This window comes from Chrysemys picta, chromosome 4, assembly GCF_011386835.1.
Source record: "Chrysemys picta bellii isolate R12L10 chromosome 4, ASM1138683v2, whole genome shotgun sequence".
NCBI classification, from domain to species: domain Eukaryota; kingdom Metazoa; phylum Chordata; order Testudines; family Emydidae; genus Chrysemys; species Chrysemys picta.
Window position 1 is genome coordinate 38216162 of NC_088794.1, and position 13422 is coordinate 38229583.

At 41.9% G+C, this 13422-nt stretch overlaps 1 protein-coding gene across 5 annotated transcripts in view; it reads right to left on the reverse strand.

Moving 5' to 3' along the window:
* TRPM5 (transient receptor potential cation channel subfamily M member 5) overlaps positions 1 to 13422 on the reverse strand; it is a 101812-nt gene that overhangs the window by 3758 nt on the left and 84632 nt on the right. For all 5 annotated transcript variants that reach the window (XM_065594684.1, XM_065594687.1, XM_042840716.2 and 2 more), the window contains 6 exons: positions 12197 to 12371; positions 9554 to 9719; positions 8188 to 8366; positions 5913 to 6045; positions 2206 to 2278; positions 644 to 734 (listed from right to left, as the gene is read on the reverse strand). In XM_065594684.1, coding sequence (XP_065450756.1) covers positions 644 to 734; positions 2206 to 2278; positions 5913 to 6045; positions 8188 to 8366; positions 9554 to 9719; positions 12197 to 12371 — 817 coding nt within the window. The remainder of the gene's footprint in view (positions 1 to 643; positions 735 to 2205; positions 2279 to 5912; positions 6046 to 8187; positions 8367 to 9553; positions 9720 to 12196; positions 12372 to 13422) is intronic.

Genomic DNA, 13422 nt, shown 5'->3' on the forward strand with positions numbered 1-13422 from the left:
GGACCTCTAAATGAGTAATCTGTAATGTTTTGAGACCTTTCCATGTCAAGACCTTGTGGAGTTCTTAGTTACTTCCCATTATAGTATCTTTTTTGACAAACAAGAAAAAATAGACATGGAAAATATCTATTAAGTCAGACTGTCCTCAGCCACAGTGCAAGATTGTTAATGTGTATTGCCTATTTCTTAGTCTGGACAAGATTTAAATGTGTCAAACAGAGAGGCTTCCCCTTCCAGTGATACAAGGTCAGATCCTAAATTGGTGTAAGCAGGTGTAACTTCACTGAAGTCAATGGAGCGATGCTGATTTACATCATCTGATAATCTGGACAATTACTGTTCTCCTATTATAATTATTAAACATATTGTGGTAATGCCTAGGGTTCAGCCAGGTCGGGGCCCATTGTCCTAGGTACTGCATAAACATGTAATAAATGACAATCCCAGCCCCAAAGATTCCATGTTCTAATATGTCTTGCTGTTGGGAAGCTTTTGCAGATCTGCAGTCAAAATGCCCCTCTTTATAATTTCATCCCCATTACCCCAGGACCTCCCTACATGATTCCTCTTTGCCATTTACACCCTTTTACTGAATTGTTCACCTGCACTATTTTGCTTTGCAATTATCAATTCAAATACTCACTTGTATATTTTGGAACTGGTCTATTGCACAAGAGGTTATTTTTGCTTAAAGTATCTGCCATTGAAGAAATAACAGCTGAACAGTAGTTAACCTACAAAACAAGTAGTGGTTATGTTAATTCTATTTCTGTAATCCTTCAGATTAATTATCCTTTACAAATCTAAAAAGTTGAAAATCTAGGCAATAATTATTATTAAACTTCCTAAATAGCATTTCTATTAAATCAAATAGACTGAGCCATAAATATCTAAATTTCTATTCTTTATATATACACATATCTATAGGTGGCACAAACTTTGAACCAGAAAAATAGGTGGCTTAATGTATCTAGCTAAAATATTTTTTGAGTGTTGCTGTTGAATTTGGCCATTTATCTTTACATTTTGGTGTCAACATTGTTTATTGAATACAAAGTATTTTTAAGGAGCAGTGAAAAAAAGTTCTGCGATAAAAGTAATCAGATAAGCCACAAGGCCAAAAGTTCACTGGGGAGCTCTAGTGGCATGGAAAACAATAAATGTACTACTTAGTACTTGGATAGTGCTTAACATTTTTAAACTGTTTTACAAATGTTAATGTTTATTTAAACACCAGCTGCTTGTCATCAGAAATTTAAGATGGAATTTCCTTGTATTATTAGTGTTGCATGTTTGTAGGTTAGAATATCTCTTTGAAATGTCTGTTTGCATTCAATATGCTAACAAGTCAGTGTAGATCATATCAGTGAAAATATAACTTGTATCAGTGGATGTGGGCATTTTCATAAACTATGTATAATTTTAACATTAAAAAAAAATCCAACTGCCAGCCAGTGTCATTTCTAAATAGTTAATTTTTATCTCTGTCAGAGCCATGAAATTCAGCCTTGGAATAACGCTCCAGGCATGACACGCTTTTTTTTTTTTTTTTTAAACCGGCTGGAAATGGAATTTATGCTTTACTTGCTTTCTATACAGTAGAATTTGGATTGATCAGTATGCACTTTGAGTGACCATTGAGATCCGTGGATCAAATCTTACTTTCCAAAAGCTGGTGCCCATGTGTCATCGCCTTGCTTAAACTGCTCTATGAGGTTTTTGATTGCATGGAAGTGATTTCTGTTTCCCTATTTTCAAAGACTGGAAAATAGTTTCATGGGATTTGAGTGTCACTTGACTGTCGTTGAGAGATTTAACAGTTCAAGGGAGGACTTCAAGGGTTAGGTTTAGGCAGAAAGCTACCTGAAGAGAATTGAACCAGCAATAGTCCACTGGAGGGAGAGGTTGGTCTGGCAGGACCAGCAGAATGAGAGAGAGAAATGCAGTTACCCTCCCGCTTCTCTCTAACATTTGTCAGGCCAGTGAAGATTCTCTCTCTCTCTCTTTCTCCACAGAAATAAACAATAAGGCCACCAGGGGCCCTAATGGCGACAGAATCCTCTTTCCTTTTGCCCTCGTAATGTAAAGTGAACCAGCTAAGGCCTACATACCAACACTACCCCCTCCTTGTAGAGAAGGTCAAGTCCAAACAAAAAATGAAGAGAATACTAGCAAAAGGTCAAAAAAGTATATAAAAAGTGTTACTTGTGATTCCAGAGATCTAAGCCGTTTCTCTTGCTCTTTCATTCCACTAAAATGTTTAGACAGGTGGTCCACCCTAATACAAACAAAGCAGAGACACGTACTGAGCAAAGACATCTGCAAATTACAGCTACATTACTCTTAACAGACATAGAGCTAGATGGACTTCTGCCTGCTTTGCACTGCTGAGGTAGGAACACCCAGAAGGCTGCTTGCCCTAAAGGGTCATTTGGGGATTCCCTGGCATAGAGAGAGGGTATAGTGAGAATGCAGGGGGTAGGGCTGGAGTACACAGCAGTCTGGCCAATCCTCGTGTCTAATTGCCCCTAGGGAATCATTATATACTGGCATGAGTTAAAGCAGTCCTTACGTTACTAGGACTTGTGCCATGACCCATTCAGTTTCCAACTGCTCCAGGAATCCGGGAAGATGTAAAGCCATTGTAATTCCTTACCCCTCTTTCCACAGCAGCACCCAATGTGAGCTCAGAACTTGGAAGGCTTGCACCTATAGTATTTTTATCACCTGCTAAGAAGTACTAGCTGTTTCTTGAAACCTTTTCAAAGTGTTCTGTTTCCAGAAACTAGTTACATACTTTTAATTGGTAATAATAAACCGCAAAATATCCATGCTAGCTCTTCCTCCCCCACAAAGTCCAAAAGCTTCTTCAGAGCTCACCCGAATGTATCCAAACTATTTTAGGCCTCCCTGTCTGTACCCACTTCACCTGATGGCACTTTTCCCAGGCAGCTTCTTCCTCTCTTTCACCCTATACACACATGAGCCTCAGTGCAATCCCTGCAGTGTCCCCTGACTTCTAAATCCCTCTTCTGAATTCAGCTCTTTCAAATCTCTCCCTTCATTGGTGATATTCTTTGAGCATCTACGTAGGAGGCTCTTACTGACTGTTGGGTTTGGATCTAATGTGTTCTGGCCTGTGGCTTCTGCAGCTCAGGGATCAAGGAATATGTTCCTAGTCTATGCATCTTGGGAGGCTACAGATTTGATGAGATTTTTGGAGACAGGAAAATGGCCCTTTCAGTGCAGCCAGAATTACTGCCTGCCACCAGCAAGGGTAGAAAGCCGAAAAGGTGGTATTTATCTGAACCTTTTCCAACTTCAAAAAGTTTATGGCTCTGTTTCAGATCAGGAGCAGAGAAGTTAAAACTGGTTCTTACTTATTCTCTCTTCTGCCCTCCCCCCCCCGACACCCCCAAACCAGTAACTTTATCCCTAACTTACAATATTTAAAACTAACTATGTCATTATCAAAAAAGGCTCTCTTAGGAGACAATTAGATGCATTTTTATTGTTTGTTATAAGAGCTATTAGGCTCTGCTTGTCCATCTTGCTTATTCCCAGGGCCACAGGTCTAAAGTAAGTCTGTGATTCTTTGATGACTCTAAAGTAAAAATAATCTAATTGTTCTAAGTTATTATGAATAAACAATCAAATCAGGCAGTTTTTGTGTATCGATTAGGTGAGGGGGAAGAATATTTTCGCTGCATATTCAAATAGGCTGTTCTAGGCTCCAGCTATGATATAAATTAGAAAGGCAAAGGCTTGTTTTGAAAGAGCACTCAAAGCAAAACCATTAGACAGCATAGCTAACTGATTTCAGTGCCGTCTGTTTATGCCAGAACTGAAGTTTGAATGAAACTTTTGTAACATGCTGGCTATCTTTCACAATAATAGTTACTGCATTTCAGTCATGTTATTAAATTTCTCCCCAAAGAAGGCTTACTCATGTTGCCTTAGATGTTGCTTTACATGTATAGCTTACTTCTCCCTTAAAATAATGTATACTTTTGGATAATAACTTAGTACTTCCCATCTTCAGAATGCTATATACAAATCAACTCATCCTTACAATAGTCCTGTCAGATAATGTTCTCCTCCTCTTTCATGTGGTGTAAATGGAGCTAGGTTTAAAAACATTGTGGAACTAACATGACATTTACTGCAATCACACTGTTCAGCCCTCATTTGTTATACTGCTTTCCTCACCCCGGGCTTGTTTTGATTGTAAGATCTTTGGGGTAGAGGGTCTCTGTTACTCTGTTTGTACAATACCTAGCACATTGAGGCCCCCTTCTTGATTGGTCCTTATGCATTACTGCTATAAACATGATTTATAATTCCCTTGTAATAACAATGGGGAGCCGGTGTGGAAGTCAGGAACTCCTGATCCTGGCTCTAAGTCGTGCTCAGACCACTAGGCCACAGTGGTATTCATCAGAGGTGAGTCAAAGACCTTCACTCACAGCCAGGGACTCCGGGCAGCTGGAGCCAGTGCTCGTGCCGCCCACCCAGTGTTTGGGGACTGCAGGGTGCCGTGCCATCCACCCGTTGGTGCTCTGGGACTCAGAAGGGGGCTGTACTGCCTACCCAGGGCTCCGGGGCTGGTGACGCTCGGGCAACCAGGGGCTGGGGAGGGGGCAGGCTGGCAGCCATGATGGGGGGGCCTCTGGGCTCTGGCTAGCCTCCCTGAGCCCAGGGTTCACCTTCTCCCAACTGTGAACATGACCAGAATCGGAAGAACCAGGGCTGAAATACCATGTGAAAGGCTGTTCTTTTAGCATTTCCAAATTAAAGCAAGGAAGTGCTGGAAATCTTGCAAGAAATTCTGAAACAATGAGATTTCCAACGTGATTTTCAGATGCATTTTACTTTGGTTGGTCTTTATATCTCAAGGACAGTGAGAACTTTACAGCTCTCACAGGATGTATATTTCCAAACTAATTGCACTTTGTTTTTAATGTCTTGCTCCACATATAAGCTTTGGGAAGCACCTGAACTTCAGTATGTTTATCCAAACTAGGGTTGCCAGGTGTCCAGTTTTCGATTGGAACGCCTGGTTGAAAAGGGACCCTGGCAGCTCCGGTCAGCACGGCTGACCGGGCCGTTAAAAGTCTGGTCAGCGGCGCAGCAGGGCCCTGGCTCTGCGCAGCTCCTCAGAAGCAATCGGCATATCTGGCCCGTAGGTGCAGGGGCGATCAGGGAAGCTCCGTGTGCTGTCCCCACCCCCAGCTCTGCAGCTCCCATTGGCTGGGAACTGTGGCCAATGGGTGCTGCGGGGGCAGTGCCTGTGGGCATGGGCAGCACGCACTGTGCAGATCCATCTGGCCGCACCTCAGCCTAAGGACTGGACATGCCCGCTACTTCTGGAGCAGCACGGAGCCAGGGCAGGCAGGGAGCCTGCCTTTGCACTGTGGACTGGGAGCCACCTGAGGTAAGTGCCACCTGGGTGGAGCCTGCACCCCAACCCCCCTACCCCAGGTTGGAACCCCCCCACACACCCTAACTCCCTCCCAGACCCCGAACCCCAGCCCTGAGCCCCCTCCTGGATCCTGCACCCCCTCCCATACTCCTACCCCAGCCCTGAGCCCCTTCCTGCATCCAAACTTCCTCCCAGAGCCCACACCCCCTCCCACACTTCAACCCATGGCCCCAGCCCGGAACCCCCTCCTGAACCCCACACCCCAACCCATTGCCCTAGCCCAGTGAAAGGGAGTGAGGGTGGGGGAGAGTGAGCGATGCAGGGAGGGGGGGCTGCAGTGAGTGGGGGGGTGGGGCTCAGTGAAGGGGCGGGGCAAGGGTGTTCAGTTTTGTGCAATTAAAAAGTTGGCAACCCTAATCCAAACCTGCAGAACAACAAGGTTCACCCATCACTGCATCAAAAAAATGTTGAAAGATGAATAGAAATGTACTTGTTAAATGTTTTCTTTAGTCTTTCATCGTTACTTTCTTTTTTCTTTTGTTCCAGGTTTGCGAGATAATTTTCTTTTTGGACCACCTCCCATGTTATGATTTTTTGATCCAGGCAGTCTGGCAGATCTCTTTCTGTGGAAAAAGACATAAAAAACACACCTTTATAAAAAGACGTATGTGTGTTTGGGGGAGGGGGGGGCTGCATGTGTGTACACGAAGGAGGGTCAGTGAGTTGTAGATTTGCCATGCTAAAATTTGGGAGATAAACTGTGGATTTACTATGGCAGAAGTGTCAGGTTACAGTGTAAAGAATTGTGGCTTACAAGTTTTCCTTTAAATGCAGTTTAGAGTCATTTCTTCACTGTAATGGTGTTGACCTTTCTAAAAAACTATCTTGCCTTAGCCCAGATGTGACCTCATTCAAGACTGCTTTTATGAATGCCCCAGGCTTACTGAATTGTTACACAAATACTGCAGTTCGAAGGAATTTACAAATATTACAGGTTGGTTACCCATTGACTGTCAGACCTTAAAGTGTTCCCCAAATAGCAGTGAAGGAAAAAGAAAGACTCCAACAAAGAGAGGAGTGAGCTGACTGGCAGTTAGAAATAGCTGGAGGCAGGACACTCAAAGGCCCAGTCCTTCATTTATTTATTTGAGGTTTTACTTTAAAGGCAGGAAGCCCAGAAATACACAGAGGCTCAAAGGTGTTAGGGAGAAAAAGCAGAAAGGATCCAAAGGGCTGGGATGAAGCTTCTACACAGAGAAAGTCTAAATGCCTTCCCTTAGCTCCTAACTCCTCGTCGTTTAGCTCTAATCCCATCTATATGGGGTTGACTGTTTGATTCCTTCTCCACTCCAGTCTGTCTTGAAGCACTTCCTCAAAGTCTGCAACTAATCAAATCCTTTTGTATAACATCCAACCATCTAGTTACGGATCTTTCAACCCTTCCATTACCCTCCATTTCTAAGTTTAACACCCTGTTTCCTATATAGTCTTATGATCTTGTTTTCACATGCCCAAACCATCTAAGTCTGATTTCCCTCAGCTTTTCTGTATTTGGTGCCACCTTTACACTTTCCATAATTCATTTGCTCCAAACATGATCCGTCCTTTCATTTCATGATCCATTTTCATTTCCACTGTATTCAAGATTTGCTCCTGTCTGTTCCTCGGTGTGCAGTATTCAGAGCCATACAAAAGCACAGGCCTAATTACCATCTTGTGGCTCTTCACTGCGATAGGCATTCTCCTATCGCAGATAACTCTGCTCACTTCTCTCCATTTGGTTCATGCGTTTCCTGTTCATACTGCCATTATTCTGTACTATCGAACCTAGGTACTTCCCCTAGCTCCTAACATCCTTTGCAAACTCACCACCCTGTTCTTCATGTGTGGGTGCTGATCAGGTTAGCTGAAGTTTATGTCAGGCTTTCTATTATAACCTCCCCTAATTGCAATTGTAGCCATATAACAGCCTGACAGTGAAACAATGGATACTTGTCTCTCTTGTATGGTTTGAGCATTGTTTTAAAGTATAGAAACAATGTTTTAGTTACATTAATAGCAACAGAATAGGAGGAGGAATCTGTTTTTTCAGGCTTGTTTAATATATAGTATTGCTATTTCAACAGTGGAATTTTGCATGCAGCCAGTTGTTAAATGTTTAGGCTTTTTATACAATGGCCATTTCCTTCCGTGATCTAAATGGGATTTAACCTGTGGAGACTTGGGTTCAAATGCACTTTATTGTCTAGGCTATAATAATAATAATAAATAATAAGCAGTGTTCAAGCACTGCAAATAAAACATCATAAACTCAGCCTCTTAATACTCAAATATAAATGCATTTATTTATTTGATTTATAAAGACAACTGGATGGCCATGGAAACCTCTGGGCAATTGGACATCCTTTAATTTCATAATAACATTTTAAATGCAGTGGACAGCTCACACAACTTCCTCAAATGCCTGGGTAAAAAATGGACCTTGCAGCCTGCCTTGAGGGCTAATGTATCTGGCCATTTAATTATATTGTACAAAGAAAAGTTGATGCCTTGTGGGAAAACTCTAAGCCCTCTTATTTTAGAAGCTAGATTATAAATCATATTTTACATATGTATTCTCACACGGTTTATGCATGAAGACATATCAATGAAAATAGAAGCTTTTGTTTTTTGAAAGTTTATTTGCACTCCTCTGTTTCTTATTCACCACCTGTGGTCAGGCTCCTCTGAATCACCTGGTTGCTAGCTGTTTGTTAACAACTCACCCAGATGTTCCTTTTTGTGCTCCGTCTTTTTGAAGATTCTTCTGAGAATCAGATGCACGTGACTAATAATGATAAATGGTGGTGCCAACGCTGGACGACCATGGTATTCCACAATCAGGTTGTAACGCTGAAATTTCCAGAAGATGTCTGCGTTGCCCTGAACAACTTGAAAAGTATAACTTTAACCAAACAAAAAAAGTATGTTAAGCTTTCCCCCTCATGATCCTAAAATTTATTACTATAAAATCAAAAGTATCATTTTTTCTTTAGCCTGAGTGAATGCCACCCCACTGCTATCACTCTCTCATTAATCCTCTTTAAAATAAAAGATAAAGTATGTGCACCTCATTAGAGATTACATTACTTGCAGTAATTGCCTTCAGACAGTAGACAATAAGACACAAGCCTTTTTAAAGATGGTAACTGTAGTGTGCCAGGGTAAGGCTGTGGCCTTGTCTACACTTAAAAGTTAGGTTGGTATCGCTATGTCAGTCAGGGCCGTGAAAAATTCACATCCCATAGCTTTGTCAACCTAACTTTTAAGTGTAGACCAAACTTATATCAGGCAACCATACTGCGCCAGATCCTCAGCTGGTGTGAATCAGCAGGGCTGCCCAGAGTATTCAGGGGGCCTGGGGTCTTCCCCCGCCGCCAAATTGCCGCCGAAGACCCAGCATTTCGGTGGCGGGTCCCGGGGCAGAAGGACCCCCCACTGTGGGTCTTCGGGGCACTTTGGCGGCGGGTCCCAGAGCCGAAGGACCCCCTGCCGCTGAATTGCCGCCGAAGACCCGGAGTGGAAGAAGCTCTGGGGGCCCAGGCCCTGTGAGAGTTTTCCGGGCCCTCTGGAGTGAGTGAAGGACCCCACTCAAGGGGCCCTGAAAAACTCTTGTGGAGGCCCCTGTGGAGCCCAGGGCCTGGGACAAATTGCCCCACTTGCCCCCCCCCCCTCTGGGCAGCCCTGTGAATCAGCACAGCTCCATTGACTATGTCAGCCCCTAAACCAGTCAAGGGATTCCCCTATGAGAGGATCCTCTATGGGCAGGTCTGCCAGGTGTACAGCTGCTTTCACCTGCAAATTTGTATATATGTAGATTTTACCTGATTTTTTTGGTAAAAAGGAAAAAATGTTTCTTTTGTTTTTTTCTTTTGAGGGATATAGTGAAAGGGAGAGGGGAAATTAAAAACTGTGTGATCGTAAAAGTTTACCTGCAAAGTGAAGATTACCACTAATTAGTAAAATTGCTAATAGATCCAAAATGCTTAGAGAAGCATTTATGTATATGCATGCATGCATGCATGCATTTTTATTAACCCTTCTCTTCCCACCCCACAATCCCCATCTCAGAATTAATTAATTGACACTTACCTGAACATAGCAATCAGGAGATTCATAAGTAGCACATTGGTGACCAATAAGAAAGTGACCAACAGAAGTATGACAAGCCAATTGGCATAGGTATTAGAACATAATGGTGAATTTTCCTGCGGACTCTTCAGGGTAGAGGTACAGTTCTCAAGACGCATGCGAGATGCTGCAATGGGGGGAGGTAGGGGAAATAAAACAGTAGTTTTATATGTCTACATTGCAATTTAAGCTGTAATTGTAGTGTGGATAGGCATACCCACACTAGGTTTAACTGAGCTAGTACAAATAGCAGAAGAAGTGAAGATACGGTGGCACAAAGCCTGGTGCAAGCTAGGAATTTAGGTTACGTACCCAGCATCCCTGGTGGGCTTGTTAATCCCATGCAGATTTAGTTTATGCCACCAGATCTTCACTATAATTGTCACCTTTGCAAGCCGGATTAAAGCTAGCATGGGTTTGCTTTACCCTACAACTATATCTTAAATGGCAGTGTGGACATAGTGTGTTCTGCTGCCATGTTTAATCATTAAAATGGTAATGATAGCCTCTCAGTTTGTTTGCCATCAAACTGATGGATTTGGCTCAAGAATTTAACATTATGCCTGAAGTTTGAAGTACTATATGTCATAGATAAGTAGAGTATGAACTACGGCTGAATTAGCATCCCTTAACCTGTCTTCTTTTAAGAATGAGAAACTCAGACAACAAACAATGCATTTTCTGTTAAGATACAAATCAAAAGCAGTGACTATTAATTACTTAATATGAGATAAGCAACAGAGGGTCCTGTGGCACCTTTAAGACTAACAGAAGTATTGAGAGCATAAGCTTTCGTGGGTAAGAACCTCACTTCTTCAGATGCAAGGTTCTTACCCACGAAAGCTTATCCTCCCAATACTTCTGTTAGTCTTAAAGGTGCCACAGGACCCTCTGTTGCTTTTTACAGATTCAGACTAACACGGCTACTCCTCTAATACTTAATATGAGATATAATCTCTACTAGATGTAACCAGCCGGGGAATCTCATTCTGAATGTCTCAGGTTTACTAGACTTCAAACCCCATGGGGATGCTTACACCAAGAGCCAGGTTTGTAGCTTCAGTTCTTAGAAGAATGACTTTCTACTGCTTGAGCTACAGGAATAATTCCTTCATCTGAAAGCAGCAGATGACTCAACTTTTTAGGTGGACAAGAGGGTAAGAAAGAGCCAAAGTTTCTAATGTGGGTTCAATATACACATCTATATCGTATATGCAATGTGCCCTTGCTTTAGAAATGTGAGGGATATGCAGCTCCAGCAGGACTTACTTGACAGAGCTACAGATCTTTGCTGCTCCTCCAGTGCCAAGATGGCCTTCACAACTGGCCATTAGGAAATGTCCAAAAATAGGTTTTCAGAGTCTATTGAGGCCTATTGACTATTCCATTCATCTTAAGCAAACCCCTTCTGAGTGCCTCAGCCATGTTTACCATCTTGGAATTTTGCCTTTCAGGAAAATGTGCTTGAAGCTCTTTTAAAACTTTAGTTATTAATTGAACATCTAAGCCGATTTTCAAACTTCAATTTTCTTTCAGGAATCCTGAAAACAGATACTTGCAATTGTCTTTTCTATCATCCCCAGCCTGTCCTGTAAATCTTCTAATCTCTTATCAATTAGTTTCGAGTTCTTAGTTTTAGCAGCTGTGATCGCCCACACTCTTGCCTCCTAGCTGGCCCCTCCTGGGTATGCATTTAACAAGAGAAAACTCTCCACAGGAACCTGCTGTCTTGACTTCCATGCTGTCTCTGACAGCTTCTCCAAGACATCTTTTCATCTGCTAATAAACAGCGTGAATGTGAGGGAAGGCTGGCTTGCTTTGTTTATTCCATTGTACCTCTTGGATCACTCTCTATTTCCTCATGCTTGATTTGAATTTAAATATTGTTAATGTTTGGCACTGCTGAGAATGGGGATTCTGTAGCATTCTATCAGATGTCCTTAGAATATGGCCTACTCTGTATTTACTCCATTTCTCCATGGGTAATGCCACCCTAGTACTCTTTTATGTTCATGTACTTCTATTTCTGGTGGGTCAATTGGTTTGTTTTTGTATATTGTTTGAAATGCCTGACCATACGGTTACCAGCCTCATTCAATTTTGGATAATTCACTCTGAACATAAGGTGGTGCTGCCTCCTGATTGTGACTCTGAAGTACAAGGACTTGTCTACATGCAGAGTTGCACTGGTTTAACTAAAGCTGTGATTTTTCTTAAAGCTGATTTAGTTAAACTGGTGCAAAAGGCTGTGTAAGTGCTCTGATTTCAGTTTACATTAGGCTTATTTGGGTTTCAGTTAAGTCAATTCGGAACAGGTTTAATGAAATAAGTCATTGAAATAAGATATCAACCCAAGGGTTTGCACCAGTTTAACTAACTTGGTTTAACTGTGTAGATAAGGCCTGCATTGATGCTGCAGCACAACTTGACAATATACATTTTAACATCCAGATATTGCAGTGCAAAATGTCATTACATCATAACATGCAGACTTTTTCCTACAGGACAAAGATAAGAAAGTGACAACCCCAGTCTGGATGCCTGTGCTCGGATTAATGGTACTTATTCTATGGTGGTCTGATCAGTTAAAAATCAATTTCTCACTGTCTATTTCATCCAGTGGAATCTGCCCAAATATCTGAAGGTAGGGACGATAAAGCACCCTTCTGAATATCCATTCTACTCGGCTGTCATCAGGATGGAGTAAGGCTTGAGTTGTCACACCATAGGCAATGAGCCACACACTCAGGAAAAAGAGAAAGAAGAAAACATCCTTCATCTAAAGGAGAGAAAAAAATGTTGACTGAAATTATTAATGTACAGAGCAGGTTTCTCTTGTTTCTTTAAGAACTTATTTTTTGAGGTGGAATGAGAGAAATTCTTGTGCCCTCTGCCATCATACTATTCTTGTTTTGTGATCAGGATTCGCCTTTGTGACCTTTTTGCTGACCATTCCAGCTAAGGGCATGTTTTAATTCAGACTCTGACCCTTATGTGATTAAAAATGTGCCTTATTGAGGTTTTCAAACACAGGTTTTCTGTGAGACCTTGCAGTAGGATTGACTGCCTTGTTGAAAACAGGATAATCTGAAGAGTATCTGATGTTCTGCTAAAACTCCCCATTCCAACACTGAATCCCAAATGACATTACTCACTGGAGAATTCTGAACAGCTGTTAGAATAAACGTTGACCCATGCAAGGTTCATGTAAATTTTGATTGGGTTTCTCTGCTGAGTAATATGGTTGAAGATTAGTTTTTAGGACCTCTACTTTTAAACATTATTTTTCTCCAGAGAAGCAAAAGTAATTATATCCTAAAATACTTACTTACACTTGAAATATGTATTGGTTTTTAATAACTTTTTCCCATTGGAAAAGAAATATTTCATCCCATCCATATCTGATTTGAAACAGTCCATTAATGACTGTACATAAGAATGGCCATACTCGGTCAGACCAAAGGTCCATCTAGCCCAGTATCCTGTCTTCCAACAGTAGCCAGTGCCAGGTGCCCCAGAGGGAACGAACAGAACAAGTGATCCATCCCCTGTCGCCCATTCCCAGCTTCTGGCAAACAGAAGCTTAGGGACACCATCCCTGTCCATCCTGGCTAATAGCCATTGATGGACCTATCCTCCATGAATTTATCTAGTTCCTTTTTGAACCCTGTTATAGTCTTTGCCTTCACAACATCCTCTGGCAAGGAGTTCCACATGTTGACTGTGTGTTCTGTGAAAAAATACTTCCTTTTGTTTGGTTTAAAACTGCTGCCTATTAATTTCATGTGGTGACTGTAGATTCATTTAAATTAGATTTTATGATTGGACAG